Here is a 25,092-nt window from a genome sequence, read left to right as displayed (position 1 = left end):
ATACGCATCCTTTGCGTATTCGCGAAAAATATTCACAAATATAAGATGTTTTGAATATTTTAATATGGACTACATGGCAAAATGAAATAAACAAACACATTAAAAGATGTCTATATACGTCCAATTCAAAAAAAAGCTAGAACATCTTATATTTATGAACGGATGGAGTAACAATCTGGCGGCGGAAAAATTGTGGCTAATTATGTTGAATTTGAAGGACCTCGTTTACCGCCGGGCCATCCTTCTCCGCGCATATAAATTCTGCCTGCCCGATTGCTACGGGTTGGTCGAATAATGGACCACCCATCCGATTGGTCAGTTTGTTTGTTTGCTCATGGAAGCGAATTCCGGCTTTGTTTTATAGCTAGAAAACCAAAGAACCCATCGTCCTGATATGCCAGCCTAGCTAGCGCGGTTGTTGAAAACATGAAACACAAGAAAATAATTGGGGCTGAATAGGACTGGAGCCGTCCGGCTCACCCCATCCATTCCTCTCCAGAAAATTATACTATATGTCAGTGTCACCGGCGGATTGGTCGGCGGTGCTCGTTGTTCTCTTGCGCATGCTCGTCCACCACCATGAGTCGCCCACCGCACGCCCATCGCGCTTCAGGAGGGGAAAAAGAAGTTCACCCACCGTCCTGTGAATCAGTGAATGGAAATTCGGGGAAGACGGGGGAAGGCGATCATTGATGGGGCTTCTTCACTTTCGGTTCCATGCTGATGAAAAACGACCTGGACCGGAAGCCAAATTCGTACACGAAACAACGGCATGCAAACCCGGGAGGGGTTTCACGAGGTCGTGATTCGGTCGAACTCTCGTGCAGCTTCTGGAGATTATGGGCCAGCCTCACTGTCGCTCGATAAGGATGGCGAAAGGGGCATCCAAACTGTGGTGACGCGCGCAACGGAAACGCTGCTGCACCACAAGTTTCTGTTCCGATTGTGTGTATCAGGATGGCTGCTGTTCTGGACTAGTGGTAGCTTGTTACATTACATACAACCGATGCTGGCACATGACGCAACATTTTAGTAGGATTAATCAAAGTTTCGTATAGAAACTTTAAGTAGATACCCACTTCAATTAGAGGGTGGTTCTTGTGACGTGCCTGCGCATGATTAGCAACCAAACCGCTGATTAAGCATTTGTTCACTAGTGGAGAACCCAGACAAATGGCGACAATACAAAATTCCCGCCAAATGCTCGTAGCAAACCTGTGAGACTGATGACTTGTAGCAATGTCTCCAGTTCGATCTTCACTCCAGCTGCCACTGTAAAACAGCTTACTCGTAGCTAACAAGTTCTCTTTGTTCGCAAGGCTCCAGAGTGCAATCCGTAATTCAGTAATTGTGCGTTTCCCATGCCTACATTTTGATTACTTACCAATGCATAACAACACACTTAGCGGGGCCGTGAAGAAGTTCCAGACCTCTATCTCTTACCTTTGAGGGAAACTCTAGATCGGTAGATCGGATGACGGCGACGCTCTTGCATCGTTTTTCCCTTGGGGGTGTCAGCCTCGAAGGTGTGCACGAGCTCAAGTGACCAGCGGACAACATCTTTGATGGAGTGGTGTTTCATCTTATGCATCAACGACTGTGGATCTCGGCGACACGCGGTGGAGTCTCGGCGTTCGATGTGTGTAGACAGACTCGCGAAGGAGGATGGCGTTGTCTGGCGTTGTGGTGATGTCAATGGCAGACCTAGCAAGGTCGTGGCGTTAGTACCTGCTCTGAAGATGGATCGATGAAAGACGGCGGCGGCGGCCTCTGTGAGTGCGTCGGATTGTTGTGTGCCCCAGACCAGATATATGGCTTGGTTGGGGCCTCCGTTTTTAGATATTAGGCTTAGGTGCGAGGTCTGTTTGGTATTAGGCTCAGACTATCGGCACTCCTTCATCGAGTGGATAGAACTAACGACAGACGTTGTCAAGATGGTCGCTTCAGACTTACTGATGTATTACTTTATAAGGTCATTATAAATAATTAATAAAGTGGTTGCATGCATCGCTCCGATGCAGAGGAAAAAAAAGCAGGCAATTAAGCTGAGGACGTATCTGCCATCACCTCAAACCATCGATCGTGTACGTATGTGCATACACCCATCGCCAGACTAATTAAACTGGGCCACTAATTAAAATTAAAATGTAAGCTCCACCGTATTAGGCGCAGCCAGCAGTGAGCTAGCTGCCCTGGAGTGATGTAATGACCCGGGCTGTGGGCGGCAAAGTTTATAACCTAGAAACAAGACACTAATGGGAGACGCCATCTGCTTCCACTAATAAACCCAGCCACTAAATAGACTAATTAATCCCAAAGCGAGCGCCCTACGCCGGCCTTTCGCCGGGAGCCAGTAGCCGCCCTCGCCTCGCCGTCATAAATACCTCACCTTCCCCCCGTCATCTCACACCACTACACAGAGCTTCAGCGCATTAGCATCTTGAGCAGAGACACTCACCCTAGCTTGTCGATCAGTCGAGGCAGAGAGGATGGCCAAGGACATCGAGGCGGCGCCCCCCGGCGGGGAGTACGGGGCCAAGGACTACTCCGACCCACCGCCGGCGCCGCTCTTCGACGCCGAGGAGCTGACCAAGTGGTCCCTGTACCGCGCGGTCATCGCCGAGTTCGTGGCCACGCTGCTCTTCCTCTACATCACCGTGGCCACCGTCATCGGGTACAAGCACCAGGCGGACCCCGCCGGCCCCAATGCTGCCGACGCGGCCTGCAGCGGCGTCGGCATCCTCGGCATCGCCTGGGCGTTCGGCGGCATGATCTTCGTGCTCGTCTACTGCACCGCCGGCGTCTCGGGTGGCCACATCAACCCGGCGGTGACGTTCGGGCTGTTCCTGGCGCGTAAGGTGTCGCTGGTGCGCGCGCTGCTCTACATCATCGCGCAGTGCCTGGGCGCCATCTGCGGAGTGGGGCTCGTCAAGGGGTTCCAGAGCGCCTTCTACGTGCGCTATGGCGGCGGCGCCAACGAGCTCAGCTCCGGCTACTCCAAGGGCACCGGCCTCGCCGCCGAGATCATCGGCACCTTCGTGCTCGTCTACACCGTCTTCTCCGCCACCGACCCCAAGCGCAGCGCCCGTGACTCCCACGTCCCGGTAAGTTATCGCTGCCTGCCTACTGATTTCATTTTCTTTCGTCCATGAACTAGTGATGCTTTGCATGGACATACAGACGAAGCAGTTCTCTGAATATTCTCTAGTCACTAGTCCAGTCCCTTGCTAGTTAGTTAATTTGGTTCATTATATATGTATCAACTCAGCTGTGAGGTGGCAAACCGCTTGTGATTAACGCTATACAAGGAGCACGTTCGATTCTCTAGATAGGGACATAGTGCGAAAGTCAAAAATTTCGCTGATATGATTGTTTTATAATATTTTTTACTGCTTAGATTTGGTGAGCCATCTTTATCAAGCATGCATACGGAAACATTCATGTCTTCTTCCTAGACAGCTCTACCTTTTGTTGCATATATGGTTTTGAATTTGTTGCAATGAATTGGTCAGGTGCTGGCTCCTCTGCCGATCGGCTTCGCGGTGTTCATGGTGCACTTGGCCACTATCCCGATCACCGGCACCGGCATCAACCCAGCAAGGAGCTTTGGAGCTGCCGTGATCTACAACAACGAGAAGGCCTGGGATGACCACGTACGTACCGCCACACACTATCGCATGTCTCTGCTAATTTAATGGGTTAATCTTTTAATATGTTGTGGTCACAATCACCTCGAAGACTAAAACTTAAAAAAAAAACAGAACTTGTGTGGTGTTCCTCGTCCATGGACTATATACCTTATCAAACTAGACATAACTTTGTGGTATTCCTCGTTCACAAGTTCAAAAGTAGCAATCAGAACTCTGAACAGCTAGATTATTTTGAAGAATGGCCCAGGATAAGGATCGCTTAATTAACAAGCTCAAGCGATGTCACTCCCCACTGATTAGCCTTGAAATGTTTTTATTTACACTCTTGTAGCTAATGTATGACATCTGCGAACAAAACTATTGTTGCAGCACTACACGCTGCCTAATATCGTCCCGCTCCCACTCCCAACTACCATCCAATGACGGCACAAAATCTACTAGCTGTAACGTGCCTAACTAGTTAATAGTGCTATCTTCTTCTACATACATATGCCACGGTTTTTAGAAAGTGCAATTAGGAGGAGATTAATTCAAATATCTCTAAGACATCTTACTTACTTTTGCGGTCATGTCATTGCAGTGGATCTTCTGGGTGGGGCCATTCATCGGGGCCGCCATCGCCGCCGCCTACCACCAGTACGTCCTGAGGGCCAGCGCCACCAAGCTCGGCTCGTCTGCCTCCTTCGGCAGGAGCTAGATCGGTCGGCCGATGTATGGATGATCGGAAGCACGGACAGTAAATATATCAGTGTGATACTGTTCGGATCATGTATTGTGCACGCGTCTGTATTTTCTTAGACGCATTTGGGTGTCTTCAAAATTTCCCTACAATTGCATTAAATTCGAAGGACTCGTCGCCTTGTTTTTTTCTTGAACAAACAAAGGGTACAGAAGGACCCAAAAGCTGCATTAACTAGAAGTGGATCACATCATCTTATAACAGGACTCTGGAAGAAACAGACATAACAAACTGGTCCCAGACTATTACAAAGAGGACCTCCAAATCCATTGAAAATCGCAATCGAGTCCTTGGCATCTCTAGCTCGAATCTAGTCTCGTCTTCACCGGGCATGACACCACATGGTGCGGCGAGCCCTCCAGGGTACCATGCCATGAATTCCAAGACGAAGATATAGTGCCTCAATCTTGCTCTTGGCTGGGAGGAAGAAGCAAGGTTACCATTCGTCTGACATATTCAATGGCGATGATTGGCATCGACCGCGGTAGTGGACACCAAAGCCCTTCCACGGTCGCCATCGGTGATGAGCACAAACACCATCTAGATCTCCATATTTCCCCGCTTCTCCTTCACGACCACGATAACCTTACTAAGCAGGGGAATCAGAGGACCTCCTCTAGATCAGGCGGTCATGCAAGCGTATTCACTAAATCGCCGTCGACGCACTCTTCGCATGCATCTAGCTCCCAACTAGCATAGCAAGGACTGTAGGTGCCGCTAGCCACAGACCAGTGCTCAATAATGGCAACGGCGTGCTCCACTATGGCATATCACCAAAGGCCACATGAGCAGGATGGAACCTAGACCTGGTATTTTACAAGGATACTCCATGCCCCTTCACTTCACTCCAGCTTGCAACACCGCCAGGGAAGATTGGGGATCGGGTCAGGAACTGGCTCTCTCTCGACTCTCAACAATAGCGCTTGAAAGGATCAAGATGGACCTAGAGGGGGTGAATACGGTCAACTAAAAATTTACTTAAGTTATCAGAAAGTTTAGACTATGTGAAATATAAAGTGTGAGCCTAAACAATGATAAAGTGTGATATACAATCTATATGATGCTTGCAAGGTCAACTGACCAAATTAAACCACAAGTAAATGAGTTAGGGTTCCAGAAAACCGATGACCACATGGATGAAGATGTATCCCGGTTTTCATTTTCTTGGAGGGAAGCTAGTGACCATTTTAGGGGTGGGTGTTACCATGAAGGCACACCAACACCATGAAGTCTCATCTTATTCTTCTTGAGATATCACCACAAACACAATTCCCAACCATTAGTGGTAGAACTTGAGGCGACCTCTAAACTTTCACAAACTCTTGGGGGTAAATCACAAATCAATTTCTCACCAAGAACTCCTACGCCTAGCAGCCTCCAAACTCCAAGAGTGAAATGGTAACTATGAAGAATTCGAATCAAGCTCAAACATGAAAGTGCTTGGTCAAAGTGTGGAGGAATGAGTGGATCTTGATTTAGGATGCTTACCCCTAGAATATCACCAAGAATCTTCTCGGGAATCAAGGGATTAGGGTTTGAGAGAGTTGGACAAAGTGTGTGGCAGCTGGATTTGAAATATATGCTCGAGAGTTACCCTATAACGAGTAAGAAATCTAACTGCGAAAATATGTGGGTTATATGTCTAGTTATACTGAATTCAAATGACATTGTTTCTTTGTAGAGCTGTCGTTCCATATGCATATAAATATTGCATGCTTGGCCTCCACGTCGCCACTCTCGGGGAGGCTTGGGCGAACCCAGATCCCACCGCCACTGTGCCCAAGTCCTCACACAACTCCCCTCGTTGTTGCATGCCGCTGGAAGGCGCCAGAGGTCAAAGCCCGTGTGGTGGCACGGTCCCTTACTATGTCGTCCAATGGGGCTAGCATGATAGTCAAGGGGAGATTTTACCTTCGTCCTCTTAACAATTGTTATTGCCAGAATGGCGACAAGTGTGGCTGACTTTGGTGGCGATGGTTTCGGCGACCTAGCCCAGATTTTCCGGCATGAGAGGCAAGGCGGTGGTCCTTCGTGCTCTACCTACGATGGCAGTTAGTGTGGCCAGCGCATGTGTCGTTAGTTCTGGGCCCTTGCCCAAAGCTGGTTGCAACACGTGGAGGTGGATCAGGACCATGGTGGCTTCGTGTCAAGGACGTCATTGATGTTGTGGGTGTCGGGAGTATTGTTGCTGCCCAAACATGGTGTTGATGGCAACGGTGGCTAACTCTGTCCATCAATCGAAGTGCGCTCGGCAGTGGGAGTCTACGTGGTTCCCGAATCTGAGGACAATGATCTGAGGGCTACTCTCTGTTTGAGGAAGTCTATGATGGTTGTTGCTATTGGCGGTGAGGCCGGTAGTGCGAGTCTTCTTTGCAACGAGAGGTGTGAATCGGCAGTGATCGTAGTAGGTCAACTAGATTGAGGTTTGACTAGTGAGACTGCCGACGAAAGCTGATGATGACGGTGCATGTGAGCATTGTTACTTTCATGAAGGTGTCTAGCGGGGTCCTATACCAGGGGGTGGCTAACGCCTAGGATCCCAGCCTCATCGACCACCAGGGCCTGAATAGGCAAAGGGCACGATGCAAACCCTAGGAGGCAAAATGATCTTTTTGATGCCCAAGACTAGAGGGCGGCAGCGCCCTAGATCGCATGTGACATGTAAACCCTAGGCATCTCCTCTCTATATAAAGGAAGGTTTAGGGAACCCATTGATCATCTACCCTCAAATAGGCACTAGTACATCGAGCTCCTAGACAAACGGTTTTTAACCCCTTTTTGCGACGGCATTTGGAACCGTCGCCAAGTGAGTGTGGGCGATAGGGGGGGTCCTTCCCACACGACCCAGAAACCGTCGGGGATATGCCCTCCTGGCACACACGTTCGGCAAAATGAGGTCGTGTGTGACCGGCGAGCGCTCAAATATGGAAATACGTACAATAGAGCTAAAAATACAATTATACGGTAAAATTGTTTCCAGTCGCAAGTACATCCCACACAGTCAGTCCCCACTAATCGTTTTTGTTCATATGTACATCCCACACAGTCGCTCCAACGAAATCGTTAGCGTTCACAGGTACATCACACATAATTTTTTCCCATTAAATCGTTTGCGTTATTGAATATATCACACACGGTCCATGGAAGAAACTGTGTGGCAAAGGTTGTCCATCACACACAGTTTTTATGTGGTAAACGTTTGCGCAAGGTGACCTAACGCAAACAGTTTTCAAGAGAAAGTTGTGTGTGATTGTTCATTGATCCAACACGATTTATTCCTAAAAACTATGTGTATTTCCTGAGATCATCGCCCACGGTATTTTTTCAACAACCATTTGCAATAGCAAAACCCAATTAGCAGGCTAATTCGCCATTAGCAGGCTAATTATCTGATTATTCATAATCCATTTATTAATCTAATTGACATTTCATATTAAGCAAACAATATATTTCATTTTCATAATTGAAATACATCAGAGTACAACATCATATAGCTTCAGCACTCAGCTACCCCATTACACAACTACACCAGGACCAAGTTTCACATGCAACATCTATAACCTTTCGAAATTAGCATGATAGACGGTACATAGACAGATGTATCTCATCTGAAAAACTGCTGAAGCAGAAGGCGAATATTGAGCCTTCATTGATGTTGAAGGTCTTTGTAACTTTAGGTGCCTGTAGATGATTGACCATCCATCCTTTGTCCCCTTCAAGAACACTTCAATATTGAACTGTGGGTGTTGTATGAATACCTTCCTCGCCTCCTGACCATACAGGTGGTTTGAGAGGTAATCATCAGTGAACTGCTTTGAAAATGCCTGAAAACAAGGATGTGCATAAATATCTTCTCTATATTAGAAATTGGGCAAAGGAATAAAAAAGGCAAGGTATAATAGTTAGTACCATCCTGTAGTGAATTGATGTCTTCTTCATTGTGTAGACAAAGATCTTGTTGTTTTTTGTCGCTAATTTCTTTATCCTAACAATCTTTCTGAGTTTCTTGACTTGATGATATTCATGGACAACTCATTTCCCCATATGCAAAAAGGGTCGAACAGTGGGTCAAAACCTCTGACAGTAGGACCTACATGTGCAAGACCAAATTGTTAAAAACCTAAATATTAGAATGGTTCGTGCAATTGCATAATAATGTGCTATTAGACAACGGACCATGCACGTGCTAACCTCGATTATAAACCTCAGTGCTCCCATTGTTTCCCTGCAACACATATAAGGTAGTTAGTCATCAGGTTAAGTAAGGGTTCGCATGCTATCAGTAAAATATGTTGATGAAAAATAAGCACATTGCAGATTCATCAGATTAATTCAAGCCACACGGAAAACCTATTTATCCACACCAAGCATGATTAAGAACTAGAAAATATAGCACTTGTATATGTTTCTCATGTATTAAGTGCAGCCAAATTCGATTTATTCCTCACATGCAAAACAATACAAAATTCTACCCATGACAATTGTACATCGCATTGCAGAATAGAACCAAACAGTTAACTAAACACCACAACAAATGAACCAAACATTAACTGAGCACCACATTGCAAAATATAACATACTCCTAATAGAAGATCAGACAGTTAACCAAATAGTTAAGTACAGCCAATTGTAGCAATTGTATTTGTTTCTCATGTATTTACTACAGCCAAATTCAATTTATTCCTCACATGGTATACAATAACAGAATGCACCCACAACTATTGAACATCGCATTGCAGAATTGAACCAAACAGTTAACTGAAGACGACAACTAATTAACAAAACAGTTAATAAGTGAGGACCACACTGCACGACATATAGAACCTATACACTAGAGCAACGGATTGCATGGTAACATTAGATAGCACAATTCACTAGAATTTGTGAAGGAAAGACAGGAGCAGCACATGCAACGGGTAAACCGAGCATGCTTAACCGGCGTAGCTAGCAAATGGCAAGGTGCTCCTTCAAGATCTGGGGGTCGACATGAATGGCAGCTATCGCGACCTCATCCACACATGCATGCAGCCGCGATTTGCTTCTCCGCTGCCAAATGCTCCTTGAGGTCCTAGCAATACTGCATGCACTATGGCTTAGGCCGGCGCTTATTTGGTGGAGGGGTCGGTGATTTGGGTGGAAGGTGTCGCGCTTGCGCCGGCGGTCGGGGCATGTGGGATGTGGAAGGAGGAGGAGGATGGGGGTCGGGTGTGGATTACCTGTCTGGATAGGCGAGGCCGAGGAGCGTGAAGGAGGGTCGCCGGCGAAGAGGCGGCGGCACTGCAAGCAAGGAGTGAAGGTTTCAACTTGGAAAGGATGGCAGAAAAAGGGGAAATGTGGCTTTTGGTAAGGGGGAGGGGCGGGGAGGTAGATATTTCTACGGAAGCCGAAAATTTGGAATCGCTTAGTGAAAAAACTGGCGCGCAAAGTGTCATCAGACATGGTCCCTTATTCAGAACTGTGTACGATATGTGAACATCACAAATGATTCAGATAGCTTAACACGTGTGTGTTGAGTTTGAACGTCAAAAATTTTGGTTCGAATTTCCCTGGTTACAGTGGTCATCCACGTCATTGCATAATTTGGGTACACAACGGAGACTAACTTCTTAATCGAGCAAGTTCAGCAATTAAACAGAGCTAGCTGACCTAAACATTACTCTAACAAATTAAAGACCGACGCTCTTAATTAAACAAAACAAAGAGTACTACTACAGCTGGTGCTCGTCGATCTCCGCCGCTGCCTCCATGTCCAGCTCGCGCCCGACAGTCTCCTGGGGAAGGGGCTCCATGGCATCAATTGCACCATACTTGGCGAGCATCTCTCCATCCGCATCTGCCATATCTTTGAAATAGGCCGCCACGAGCTGGGCGTGGGCGGCCGCGATCTGGGCTCTGGCGGGCTCCGTCGTGGCAAGGCATGCCACACAGAAACGGACGACTGCTCGAACTCTCTCAGTGATTGCCAGCTCTTCGGCCGTGGGTTGCCGACCGTTGTTGGAGAAGCTTCATTTGATTTGTGCGGTGATGGCCACAAGCTGGGCGTGGATGGCCTCGACATAGTAGTGGGAGGCCTCCATCAGGGCTAAGGCCACCGGTACGGAATGGACAACTGTCGTCCTGCTCTCGCCAGTTGCTATCCCCGAGGCAGATGCTGCTGCAGCCACCTGAGAAGCAACATCGGCCGTTTGGGCTGCCTTGGCCGCCCGGACGCAGACTGCGGTCGCCCTCACGAAGCTTGTTAACACACGTTTGGCGGCTGCGGCCGCGCTCTCGCCGGAGTGGGCCGCCGAAGTTGCCCTCACGACATGGGTCCACGTCCCCATCTTTCACCGGCGATGAATGAATAGTGAAATGATATTTGGGGAGTGAGCTAGTGTGCTTGACACAACGGCTGTGGACTATAGCCAACACACCTTCTCTCGTAAGCCATAAGCGTACTATACACCGACGGTGCTCCAAAATATTTTGTGCTGCATCTCACACGGTTGGTGATAATAAACTTTGTGCGATCTACTTGATTTTAAGTAACGGGATCACAGCTACAAAGGATGGTGTTTGAATTATTAGAACTTTTATCTGCAGTGAACATACAACTATAGGTGTGTTGTCAAAAAAATTGGAATTATTCAGGGTTCGTTTGGTGTTTTTATATATTAACTTGGTTTTGTACGCATTTCAGGTGCATAATACTAATTTCAACTACATGTACATGCTCCAGTGCATATAAACGGGTTGAAAAATCAAATATGTGTCCTTGGTTGTATTCTTAGGTCACATGCAAGAAATGGAAATGAATGTCACACACCCTGCCACCGTCACTCGGCCGCAAACATTGAGATACCTGGTTTTTAAATTCTAGTAAATCCAAAACTCGTTTGAAATTCATGAAACTTGGCATGGTATCATGGAGCGGCATCAACATGTCGTGGCAAAAAATTTGTCCCATTTGGGGCAGGTTTGGGTATAAGGTTCTGACAAACCAGAGCTTCTCACAACAAGCGTGATGGTTTCGGTAGGGAACATGCCATCTTTGGGGACGAAACGATATCCGTTGCCTCTTATTGCTTTCAAAATTTTTAGAGTGTCAACATAGAACAACAGGAGTGTTGTGTTCAATTTTGGAATTTTTCGGGGTTCGTTTGTAAATATTTATACATTAACTAGGTTTTCCAGGCATTTTATGCGCATAATTCAAATTTGAAGTACATGCACATGCTCTAGTGCATATAAACTGGTTGAAAAAACAAATATGTGTCCTTGGTTACATGCTTAGGTCCCATGCAAGAAATGGGAATGAATGTCACACACCCTGCCATCGTCACTCGACCGCAAACATTGAGATACCTGTTTTTAAATTATAGTAAATCCAAAACATATTTGAAATTCATGAAACCTGGCATGCTATCATGGAGCGGCATCAACATGTCGTGGTAAAAAATTTGTCCCATTTGGGGCAGGTTTGAGTATAAGCTTCTCACAACCAGAGCTTCTCACAATAAGCGTGACGGTTTCGTTAGGGAACGTGCCACCTTTGGAGACGAAATGATACCCATTGCCTCTTATTGCTTTCAAAAATTTTAGAGTGTCAACATAGAACAACATGAGTGTTGTGTTCAATTTTGGAATTTTTCGGGGTTCGTTTGTACATTTTTATACATCTACTAGGTTTTCCAGGCATTTTATGCGCATAATTCAAATTTGAACTACACGCACATGCTCTAGTGCATATAAACTGGTTGAAAAATCAAATATGTGTCCTTGGGTGCATGCTTAGGTCCCATCCAAGAAATGGGAATGAATTTCAAACATCGTGCCACCGTCACTCGGCCGCAAACATTGAGATACCTGGTTTTTAAATTCTAGTAAATCCAAAACACATCTGAAATTCATGAAACTTGGCATGCTATCATGGAGCAGCATCAACATGCGGTGGTAAAAATGTTGTCCCATTTGGGGCAGGTTTGGGTATAAGCTTCTCACAACAAGCATGATGGTTTCGGTAGGGAACATGCCACCTTTGGGGACGAAACGATATCCATTGCCTCTTATTGCTTTAAAAAAATCGAGTGTCAACATAAAACAACAAGAGTGTTGTGTTCAATTTTGGAATTTTTTGGGGTTCGTTTGGACATTTTTATACATTAACTGGGTTTTCCATGCATTTTATGTGCATAATTCAAATTTGAACTACATGCACATTCTCAAGTGCATATAAATTGGTTGAAAAATCAAATCTGTGTCCTTGGGTGCATGCTTAGGTCCCATGCAAGAAATGGGAATGAATTTCAAACACCAGGGCACCGTTGATTGCCGGCAAAACATTGAGATGCCTGGTTTTTAAATTCTAGTAAATCAAAAACTCGTCTGAAATTCATGAAACTTGGCATGCTATCATGGAGCGGCATCAACAGGCCGTGGTAAAAATGTTGTCCCATTTGGGGTAGGTTTGGGTATAAGCTTCTCACAAATCAGAGCTTCTCACAAATCAGAGCTTCTCACAACAAGCATGATGGTTTCGGTAGGGAACGTGCCACCTTTGGGGACGAAACGATATCCGTTGCCTCTTATTGCTTTCAAAAAAAATTGAGTGTCAACATAAAACAACAAGAGTGTTGTGTTCAATTTTGGAATTTTTTGGGGTTCGTTTGGACATTTTTATACATTAACTGGGTTTTCCAGGCATTTTATGTGCATAATTCAAATTTGAACTACATGCACATTCTGCTGTGCATATAAATTGGTTGAAAATCAAATATGTGTCCTTGGGTGCATGCTTAGGTCCCATGAAAGAAATGGGTATGAATTTCAAACACCAGGGCACCGTTGATTGCTGGCAAAACATTGAGATGTCTGGTTTCTAAATTCTAGTAAACCAAAAACTCGTCTGAAATTCATGAAACTTGGCATGCTATCATGGAGCGGCATCAACATGCCAAGGTAAAAAATCCCATTTGGGGTAGGTTTGGGTATATGCTTCTCAGAAACCGGAGCTTCTCACAACAAGCACGATGGTTTTCGGTAGGGAACGTCCCACCTTTGGGGACGAAATGATATCCATTGCCTCTTATTGCTTTTAAATTTTTTCTCGTGTCAACATAGAACAACAGGAGTGTTGTGTGAATTTTTGTGATTTTTCAGGGTTCGTTTGGACACTTTTATGCATTAATTGAGTTTTCAATGCATTTATGTGCATAATTCAAATTTGAACTACATGCACATGCTCCAGTGCATATAAATTGGTTGAAAAATAAAATCTGTGTCCTTGGGTGCATGCTTAGGTCCCATGCAAGAAATGGGAATGAATTTGAAACACTAGGGCACCGTTGATTGCCGGCAAAACATTGAGATGCCTGGTTTTTTCATTCTAGTAAATCCAAAACTCGTCTGAAATTCATGAAACTTGGCATGCTATCATGGAGCGGCATCAACATGCCGTGGTAAAAAATTTGTCCCATTTGGGGCATGTTTGGGTATATGCTTCTCACAAACCGGAGCTTCTCACAACAAGCATGATGGTATTCGGTAGGGAACGTCCCACCTTTGGGGACGAAACGATATCCATTGCCTCTTATTGCTTTCAAAATTTTCTTGTGTCAACATAGAACAACATGAGTGCTGTGTTAATTTTTGTGATTTTTCGGGGTTCGTTTGGACAATTTTATGCATTAAGTGAGTTTTCAATGCATTTATGTGCATAATTCAAATTTGAACTACATGCACATGCTCGAGTGCATATAAATTGGTTGAAAAATCAAATATGTGTCCTTGGGTGCATGCTTAGGTCCCATGCAAGAAATGGGAATGAATTTGAAACACTAGGGCACCGTTGATTGCCGGCAAAACATTGAGATGCCTGGTTTTTTCATTCTAGTAAATCCAAAACTCGTCTGAAATTCATGAAACTTGGCATGCTATCATGGAGCGGCATCAACATGCCGTGGTAAAAAATTTGTCCCATTTGGGGCATGTTTGGGTATATGCTTCTCACAAACCGGAGCTTCTCACAACAAGCATGATGGTATTCGGTAGGGAACGTCCCACCTTTGGGGACGAAACGATATCCATTGCCTCTTATTGCTTTCAAAATTTTCTTGTGTCAACATAGAACAACATGAGTGCTGTGTTAATTTTTGTGATTTTTCGGGGTTCGTTTGGACAATTTTATGCATTAAGTGAGTTTTCAATGCATTTATGTGCATAATTCAAATTTGAACTACATGCACATGCTCGAGTGCATATAAATTGGTTGAAAAATCAAATATGTGTCCTTGGGTGCATGCTTAGGTCCCATGCAAGAAATGGGAATGAATTTCAAACACCATTGCACCTTTTATCGCCGGCAAAACATTGAGATGCCTGGTTTTTAAATTCTAGTAAATCCAAAATGTCGTCTGAAATTCATGAAACTTGGCATGCTATCATGGAATGGGACCCGACATGCTGTGGTTATTTTCGTGTCCATTTTGAGAGAAGGTGCACTCGAATAATGACAGCCAACAAAGGCATTTTGAAAAAATAGCTGCCACTTTAATATCTCAAACGTTTGTATAATTCAAACCGTGTGCGTTCTGTTAACCATTCAGGTGACACCACGTGTCTTGGTTTTAATGGTTGTAGGAGGTGTCGTGCGGACAGCTGCTTAACCTTGACTGAACGGGAGGCGTGCAGGCACCATCCGATGCGCAGGCTGACCGAGAGGCATGCAAGATGTCCTCGAGTGCGCAGGCTCACCCGGAAGCATGGGAGCTATACGCTGCGCAGGCTCACTGGGAAGCGAGCCCTTTGACTTCCATGGCCGCCCGCCTTGCTCACATCCTTAATGGCGCCCAAGCCACAGTTTAATTCACCTTTTAAATATAAAACACTCATCGCAAACGTTTTAGTTAGAACACCTGTATGCAAACCGACAGCTTCCCCATGAAGCCAAGAGAAAATGTGCCGAGCAGGATTTCTACAACTCTTGACCACAAACGTTTTAGATAGAATACCCGTATGCAAAGTGAGAGTTGCGCAGGATTTGTGCATCCCTCCAACGTAAACGGATGTTTTTGATGACCTGTGTGCAACCACGTACAAACAATTTGGTAAGATTTGCATCTCTCATCTTGGGTATGTTACCACTTGTCAAACTGGAAAGATTTACATTTGTTGGTCTAGTAACGTTGCCATTTGTCAATCCTTGTAACACTGCGATTTGTCAAAATATGCAGCTAGAAATCATTAGCACTATCTAATTTTTGCAACTAAAATCCAGTAATTAAGCATAGCTTTCATTCATAGATTAAGCAGTCGTTCTTAATTTATACAAACAGTTCAACTCAACAGCTGAACCGGCCAAACTTCTCCCCAATTGTGGACAACCACGTACTGAAATAGCTAGTTCAACTATATATACTAGCTAATTTTAAGTATGTTGTACAGTTCGACCACACATCTATAGTCAGATGAACTGAACAAAATACCCCTAAATACTACTACTACCACGGAGGGGCTTTGTGCTACTTCCGGTAGCCTATCCTCTGCCGAGCGTGCTCACCCGCTCATTAAGACACAGAGGAGGAGGAGGAGCCTACCGACGAGCTGGACAAATGCAATATGGTGCCTGCCGCTGCTGCACATTCAGCGACGCTGACCAGCTCGAACGCCAACTGCCACTCCAGACGATCCCTCTCAAAGCGGCTGGACTACTTGTAGATCTCCTGATTCCTCGCATTTGCGTCGGCGTGTGCTGCGGCCACGGCTGTGGTAAGGCTCTTTGCATGCCCGACGAGGCGCTCCTCCTCCTCCCACGGGAACTCAATGTAGCGCGCAAGGTCGCTGATGCACGTGCGGGCCTCCACCTCTGCCTCCCGCCTTCGGGCCATGGCGGTGGAGTGGGTGATAATCCCGACGGTCGATGGTGGGCTGGCGGCCACAGCGGCCGACGATGGGGTCGCGGCCACGACCACCACCTCCCACCTTCGGGCCACGGTGGTGGTGCGGGTGATGGCCACGGTGGCCGGCAGTGGGGTGGCAGCCACGACGGCCACCTCCCGCCTTCGGGCAGATGGCCATGGCTTTCAACGGTGGTGTGGCGGCAACTGCGGCCGGCAACGGCTGCCGACAGGCAGCGGCGGCGGAGCGTGTAGTGGGTGTTCCGCGCACACCCAACAATAGGGACGCCACACGCACTACACTACGCCGGGGACTACGCCACCGCCACGGTGTAGCCTCCCAGCTGGAGTTGCCCTCTGATGACGGCAGAGTGGCTGAGCGACGACAACAGACCGGTGCCATTGGCGATCGTGGGAGAAGCAGATGAGATAAGCTACAGGGAGGGAGGGGAAAATGCGACGTAGGACTCGCCGGCCGTGAGGGTTTTTATAGAAGGCCAGTAAGCATTGGGATTTTGGGGGATTTCACCGAGTCGGGCAGGAAGCTTGTGTGGGAACCTGCGAGGTTGCGCGGGAACGGGCTCACCGACAATTCATTGGCGCCACCGTTTGGCCAAAAAAACGCCCCCGCGCGCTGCGCAAGCTTGCACTGTAAGCCGTCCGCGGTAGCGGGGTGACAAGACGTGAGAGAGGAGGACGAGAGGACACATACACATACAGTTAATAAAAGCATTTGCGATTTAATTACCTACTATACCCCCGTCCTGGTTTATAAGTAGGATTTAACTAATAAAATACGAATGCATGTCGCCAAAGATTATATCGTTGGAGTCTGATACGTCCATTTTGCATCATGCTTTTATATCAATATTTATTGCATTATGGGTTGTTATTACACATTATGTCACAATACTTATGCCTATTCTCTCTTATTTTACAAGGTTTACATGAAGAGGGAGAATGCCGGCAGCTGGGATTCTGGGCTGGAAAAGGAGCAAATATTAGAGACCTATTCTGCACAGCTCCAAAAGTCATGAAACTTCACGGAATTTATTTCCAGAATATATAAAAAATACTGAGCGCAAGAAGTACCAGAGGGGGGCACCTACCAGCCACGAGGGTGGGGGCGTGCCCTACCCCCCTGGGCGCTCCCCCTGCCTCGTGGGCCCCCTGGTGGCCTTCTGACGCCCATATTCTGCTATAAGGAGTCTTTCGTCGAGGAAAAAATCATAAGAAAGCTTTCGGGACGAGACTCCGCCGCCACGAGGCGGAACCAATCTAGGGCTCTGGCGGAGCTATTCTGTCGGGGAAACTTCCCTCCGGGAGGGGGAAATCATCATCATCGTCATCACCAACGATCCTCTCATTGGGAGGGGGTCAATCTCCATCAACATCTTCACTAGAACCATCTCATCTCAAACCCTAGTTCATCTCTTGCATCCAATCTTTGTATCCAAACCTCAGATTGGTACATGTGGGTTGCTAGTAGTGTTGATTACTCCTTGTAGTTGATGCTAGTTGGTTTACTTGGTGGAAGATCATATGTTCAGATCCATTATGCATATTAATACCCCTCTGATTATGAACATGAATATGCTTTGTGAGTAGTTACGTTTGTTCCTGAGGACATGGGAGAAGTCTTGCTATTAGTAGTCATGTGAATTTGGTATTCGTTCGATATTTTGATAAGATGTATGTTGTCATCCCTCTAGTGGTGTCATGTGAACGTCGACTACATGACACTTCACCAGGCATTGGGAAGTAATAAGTAGATGATGGGTTGCTAGAGTGACAGAAGCTTAAACCCTAGTTTATGCGTTGCTTCGTAAGGGGCTGATTTGGATTCATATGTTTCATGCTATGATTAGGTTTACCTTAATACTTCTGTTGTAGTTGCGGATGCTTGCAATGGGGGTTAATCATAATGTGGGATGCTTATCCAAGTAAGGACAGTACCCAAGCACCAGTCCACTCACATATCAAATTATCAAAGTACCAAACGCGAACCATATGAACGTGATGAAAACTAGCTTGACGATAATTCCCATGTGTCCTCAGGAGCGCTTTCCTTCATATAAGAGTTTGTCCAGGCTTGCTCTTTGCTACGAAAAGGATTGGGCCATCTTGGTGCACCTTATTTACTTTTATCACTTGCTGCTCGTTTCAAATTACCTTATCAGAAAACTATCTGTTACCGATAATTTCAGTGCTTGCAGAGAATACCTTGCTGAAAACCGCTTATCATTTCCTTCTACACCTTGTTGGGTTCGACACTCTTACTTATCGAAAGGACTACGATAGATCCCCTATACTTGTGGGTCATCAGAGTCGTATTTGAACATAGTTTCCAGCTATACAATTTTTTAACATGCATTAACACTTTTTTGGTTAAATTTAAGGTTATATACCAGCAAGCGTTTGCTCGCAACACACATGGCTTATTCCATTACAAACATTTCGGATGGATCAACAGTATGCCATGTATCGCACACGCAACTCTAATATGATTCGTGCATGATGTCTCCGACATCGCTCACACAGTTCGTCTTAATTGCCACGTATCACTGTGTCGTCCTCTGCTCGCGTCCCTCGGCAAGCTCTACTCGCCGTTAGGCACCGCAACACGTTGTGCTCGCCGTTAGGCGCCGCAGCATGCTCTGCTAGCATCCGTTGGCGCGCTCTGCTCGCGTCCGTCGGTGCGCTCAGCTTGTGGACAACTTTTCCTTGCGCGTTCAACTGCTATGCATATGGGCCCCCCGATGTGATCGTGCGCTCTAATGGAGTTCGGCGAGCATAGAGTGGAGACCCACGTGAGGGAGACGGATCTCTCGGTGGTGTACACCATCGACCCGGCTGTGGTGGACAACTACATCAACAGCGTTGAGCAGTTGCTTACTGGAGACAAGTACAAGGTGGTCGGCATCGACCTCCAGTACACCGCCGGTCATCCCAGCATAGATCAGAAGGTTGTCGTCGCCCAATTGTGTGTGTGCCATCATGTGCTCATCTACCACTACTGCATGTCCACAGAGCCTTGCGACCATTTCAACAGGTTTGTCAACAGCACCGACTACAAGTTCACCACGGTGGAAACTAAAGACAAGGTAAATGCGATCAGTGTTACGGGCTTGGCCTGCAAGAACCTTGTCGAAATATGTGACCACTACAGGGTCTGGGTAGCACAAAGAAGGACTCACTGGTCAAACTCCCCTACTACGAAAAGATGAAGCAGGATGCCCATAGAAGAAGCCCCATATCCTGGCACAGGGCCTGGATGCGGCAACTGGATAAACCTCACCTCAGGTTCACGGCCAAGAGTGTGTACACATGCTACGATATGCACAGGCGGATCGTTGACATGAGGAAATGCCTCGTTACCCAAATCGACGACTCTGGATCGAGCCACAAGCAGAGCAAGTGTCACAAGAAGTAGATGATAATCAGATGATCGTTTATGCTAGTTAATCATGCATGTAATATATAGTTTACTTTATTGGTGTGTGGAAATGTCATGTGTGTAGTAGCCACATATGTAATTATGCACGTAATAGTTTACATTGGTGTGTGCAGTGGTTGTAGTAGCCACCTATGTAAGTGGATGTTTAATTTGGTTATGCAAGCATGTCCTTATAAGTGTGTGTGTGTGTGTGTCTATATATATATATATATATATATATATATATATTTGTGTGTGTGTGTTGTTCTGTATGCAATCCCATCACACAACACACACATCTTATTAGCAGCAACCATCTGTGTTATTATCGGTATTCACACACATTTTTGATTACAGACCTGTTTGTCGCGTATCACACACATCTTGTTCATTGGAACCATTTCTGTTCTCATGTGTCAACGCAAACAGTTCATCCGAGTGAACCGCGTGCCGTATATTGCGCACACCTTTGATCTGGCTGACCATTTCCATTGTGTTGCCTAATCACAAACAGTTCATCCAAGTGAACCGTATGCTATACATCGCACACACCTTCATCTGGCTGCCCGTTTCTTTTGTTCTTCCTCATCGCAAGTAGTTAATTGAGCTAATCCATATGCCCTGCATCGCACACGCAACTAAAATCTGAACCATGTTTGATGCATCCTCCATCGCAAATGTTTTGCACCTTTTTGACGGGGTTTTTACACCACCGTTTGCGATTATGGCATAGCACACAGTTTCGTCGAAGGGTCTCTGATCGTAGTGTCGCCTTAGCAGCATCCTGCAGTAGTGAGGAGAACTCTCGATAGCAATCTTATACACCATTGTAACCCATCGCATGAGGTATACCTCCATTATGAATCATCAAAACCAGCAGGACGTAGGGTATTACTCTACGGAGGCCCGAACTATTGGGAAACGATGCATGGAAAACAAAAAAATTCTATGCACACACAATAATCTATCCATGGAGATGCATAGCAACGAGGGGGAGAGTGTGTCCATGTACCCTCGTAGACCGTAAGCAGAAGCATTTCACAACGCGGTTGATGTAGTTGAACTTTCTTCGCGATCCAACCAATCTAGTACCGAACGTACGACACCTCTGCGTCCTGTACACGTTCAGCTCGGTGACGTCCCTCACCTTCTTGATCCAGCAAGACGTCGAGGTAGTAGATGAGTTCCGTCAGCACGACGGTGTGGTGATGGTGATGGTGAAGTGATCTCCGCAGGGCTTTGCCTAAGCACAATATGACCGGGGTGTAAACGGTGGAGGGGGCGCCGTACGCGGTTAACAATTGATCTGGTGTGTGCTAGGTGCCCCCTCCCACATATATATAGGTGGGAGGGGGAGGGGAGAGGCCAAGGAACGCCCTAGGGCTGGCCGCCGGCCCCCTAAGGGCCCTGCCTTGCCCTGCCCCCCCCCCCCCCCCATGTTTCCCCAAGGGGGAAGGAAAGAGGGGGGAGAGGGAAGGAAGTGGGAATCTTAATCCACACTTTCCTTCCCCTTCTCCCCTTTCCTTCTCCTCCTTAGGCTGGCCCATATGGGAGGCGCACCAGCCCCTTGTGGCTGGTGCGTTTCCCCTCTTGGCCCATAAGGCCCATATCTTTTGCCGCGGTTGCCGGGAACCCCTTCCGGTGACCCGATAAGTTCCCGGTACCCTCGAAACACTTCTGGTGTCTGAATACCACCCTACTATATATCGATCTTTATCTCTCCACCATTTCGAGATTCCTCGTCATTTCTGTGATCTCATCTGGGACTCCGAACAACATTCGGTCACCAAATCACATAGCTCATATAATATTATATCATCATCAAACGTTAAGCGTGCGGACCCTATGGGTTCCAGAACTATGTAGACATGACCGATACACCTCTCCGGTCAATAACCAATAGCGAAACCTGGATGCCCATATTGGCTCCTACATATTCTACGAAGATCTTTATCGTTCGAACTGTTATGACAACATACGTAATTCCCTTTGTCCATCGGTATGTTACTTGCCCAAGATTCGATCGTCGGTATCTTCATACCTAGTTCAATCTCATTTCTGGCCAGTCTCTTTACTCGTTCCGTAATACATCACCTCATGACTATCTCCTTAGTCATTTGCTTGCAATCTTATGGTGTGTATTACCCGACACAGGTAGTAAAGGTAAATTCTCTCTATAGATATGATAAAGCGGAAATCCCATTTACTAAGTTTGCTAGCCCATGCTTAGATGAGTTTGATAATTTTATGGTTAAGCAAGAGGACTTCAATGCTTATTTTTGTAGACAATTGAAATACAATTCAAATATGCCTGAACACTTGGGTGATTATATGGCTAATGTCAAAGGTGAACTTAAACTTATTAGTAAACATGCTTCTATGGTTACCACTCAAGTAGAACAAGTACTTAAATCTCAAAATGACTTGCTCAATGAATTGAATAGTAAGAATAATGATAATGTTGTTAGAGTTATGACTAGAGGTGGTAAAATGACTCAAGAACCTTTGTATCATGAAGGCCATCCTAAGAGAATTGAGCAAGATTCTCAGAGAAATAATATAGATGCACCTAGTCCTTCTAAAAGGAGGAAAAAGAAAAATGATAGGACTTTGCATGCTTCTAGTGAACCTATTGCTGAAACACCTGAGAATCCAAATGATATTTCTATTTCTGATGCTGAAACACAATCTGGTAATGAACCTGAAACTAGTGATAATGCTAATGCTAATGTTCATGATGATGCTCAACCTAGTAATGACAATGATATAGAGATTGAACCTGCTGTTGATCTTGATAACCCACAATCAAAGAATCAACGTTATGATAAGAAAGACTTTGTTGCTAGGAAACATGGTAAAGAAAGAGAACCATGGGTTCAGAAACCCACGCCTTTTCCTCCCAAACCATCCAAGAAAAAGGATGATGAGGATTTTGAGCGCTTTGCTGAAATGATTGGACCTATCTTTTTGCGTATGCGATTAACTGATATGCTTAAAATGAATCATTATGCTAAGTACATGAAAGAAATTGTTACTAATAAAAGAAAGATTCTAGAAGCTGAAATTTCCACCATGCTTGCTAATTATACTTTTAAAGGTGGAATACCAAAGAAACTGGGAGATCCCGGAGTACCAACTATACCATGCTCCATTAAAAGAAACTATATGTTAAAACTGCTTTATGTGATCTTGGAGCCGGTGTTAGTGTTATGCCTCTCTCTTTATATCGTAGACTTGATTTGAATAAGTTGACACCTACTGAAATATCTTTGCAAATGGCTGATAAATCAACTGCTATACCTGTCAGTATTCTTGAGGATGTGCCTGTTGTAGTTGCAAACGTTACTATTTTAACGGACTTTGTTATTCTTGATATTCCCGAGGACGATAGTATGTCTATTATTCTTGGAAGACCCTTTTTGAATACTGCAGGGGCTGTTATTGATTGCACTAAAGTAAATGTCACTTTTCATGTCAATGGTAATGAGCATATGGTAAACTTTCCGAGGAAACAACCTCAAGTTCATAGTATCAACTCTATTGGAAAAATTCCATCGATTATATTTGGAGATTTTGAATTTCCTCTTCCTACTGTCAAGAAGAAATATGATATTCTTATTATTGGGGATGTGCATATCCCTGTTGAGGTAACATAGTGTTATTAAAAATTTCTCCGGTTCCATGTTATTCGGAATGAGTTTGTTAACAAGACTTGATCAACCTTATTAGTGGATTCCTTTTGATGAGCATGAGATGGATGAAACTAGAAGGCACAACCTTCTGTACCCTCCTTTTACTTTCTGTTGTTTATATTAAATAAAATAAAAATAAGTATTTTCCATCTATTATCTAAATTATCCGTGCAATAGAAAAATACCCCGAAAATAAAAGTTCTCCAAATACCCTGAAATTTAAATATGATTTTTTCTGGAATATTTGAGAATATTTGGCACTGAGAACACAGCACGGGGGGGCATCCACCTGGCCACGAGGGTGGAGGGAACACCCCCTGCCTCGTGGACCCACGGTGGCCCTCCTCCACTTATTCCTGCACCCACATACTTCTTCTTCCTCCCACAAACACGAATATCCAGCTCAAGCACGAGTTCTAGCTCATTTTGCTGCGATTTTCGATCTTCTTGCTCAAAGCACCTCTCACAAAACTGCTTGGGGAGATTGTTCCTTGGTATGTGACTCCTCCATTGGTCCAATTTGTTTTTGTTCTAGTGCTTTATTCATTGCAAATTTTTGCTGCTTAGGTGACCCTGTTCTTGAGCTTGCATGTCAAACTTATATGGTCAAAAGTAGTTTTGATGCATGATATAAGCTCTAGGCATTGTAGGAGTAGTTGCTATCAATATTGTTGAGTTTGGTTCACTTTTATTTTGAAGTTACTAAAAATTTCAGAATTTTTCAGAAAATAATGAAGAGATTTTTTAGGGGCTCATCTAGCCGAAGCTCGAAGTAAAAGCAAAATGAAGAAGCGAAGAAGCCCAAATATAATCTGCCTCGCACCATGGAGGTTCGGCCGTGTGAATGGCCTTCCGATGATTTCTTGAGAGCAACCGGGATTTATGATGATTTTTATGAATTGGCTGAGAATGCAGGCCTCACCGCCTTCCTCCACGACCAATGCGACCAGTATCTCTTACTCACCAATATCTTTGTGCAAAACTTTCATTTCCATGCTAGGAGCTCACCACCTACGGTGGAGTTTTATTTATATGATGAGCATAAGGAGATGTCACTTTATGATTTTTGTCAGATTTGTTTGATCCCTTTCGAGGGCACGATAGAGGAACCACATCGCGGTGATGTGGATGGGTTTATTGATACCATCACTGTAGGGGAAACGAGGAAGGTTTCCGATGCACGAATCACTAGCATACATTTTCCTATTTTACGCTACTTTGCAATATTTACTAGTCATTGCTTAATTGCTCGCGGGAACTATGGAAACCTTAGTGTTCCTGAGATTATTATTTTGTTCCACCGTTTATTCTGTGATAACTCTGTTAGTATGGGCGGTATTATTGCTAAACGGTTAAGTCTGAACCATACAAAGGGCCCCATCTTTGGAGGCATTTATGCTTCACGCCTAGCTGCACATTTTAACATACCTATTAGGCATTATGAGAAGGAATAAAAATTGCTGCCCCGTGTTTATTTAGATTATAAGAGTATGGTGGCACACGATTTTATTGTTAAGAATAGTGAAGGGGATCTTAAATACAATTTTTTTTGATAAACATCATCTTGAGACTATTACCCTGCCTGCTCCTTCCTTGTTTGATTTATCTGCAGACAAGTACCTTGTTCCGTTAGAGGCTATTCACGCCTACCGGAACCCTACATCAGCCACAGAGCCAGAGTCAGAACCACAAGTTGATCCTC

The 25,092-nt window shown here is 45.3% G+C and overlaps 1 protein-coding gene across 1 annotated transcript; it reads left to right on the top strand.

Moving 5' to 3' along the window:
• Positions 1 to 2,397: 2,397 nt before the first annotated feature.
• Positions 2,398 to 4,525, top strand: LOC119355838 (aquaporin PIP2-5). The gene is made up of 3 exons (XM_037622725.1): positions 2,398 to 3,104; positions 3,513 to 3,653; positions 4,231 to 4,525. Exons 1-3 carry the CDS (start codon positions 2,490 to 2,492, stop codon positions 4,345 to 4,347), a joined length of 873 nt encoding a protein of 290 aa, XP_037478622.1. The 5' UTR covers positions 2,398 to 2,489; the 3' UTR covers positions 4,348 to 4,525.
• Positions 4,526 to 25,092: the final 20,567 nt, after the last annotated feature.

This window comes from Triticum dicoccoides, chromosome 2A (genome assembly GCF_002162155.2).
Source record: "Triticum dicoccoides isolate Atlit2015 ecotype Zavitan chromosome 2A, WEW_v2.0, whole genome shotgun sequence".
NCBI classification, from domain to species: Eukaryota; Viridiplantae; Streptophyta; class Magnoliopsida; order Poales; family Poaceae; genus Triticum; species Triticum dicoccoides.
The sequence above is the reverse complement of the archived record's forward strand: the minus strand, read 5'-3'. Positions and strand labels throughout refer to the sequence as shown.

Bases quoted from the DNA above. Each gene is read 5' to 3' on its own strand.
- LOC119355838 (XM_037622725.1), top strand. From the start codon at position 2,490: ATGGCCAAGGACATCGAGGCGGCGCCCCCCGGCGGGGAGTACGGGGCC. The intron at 3,105-3,512 runs GTAAGTTATCGC...TGAATTGGTCAG, and splicing joins CCCGTGACTCCCACGTCCCG to GTGCTGGCTCCTCTGCCGAT. The intron at 3,654-4,230 runs GTACGTACCGCC...ATGTCATTGCAG, and splicing joins AGAAGGCCTGGGATGACCAC to TGGATCTTCTGGGTGGGGCC.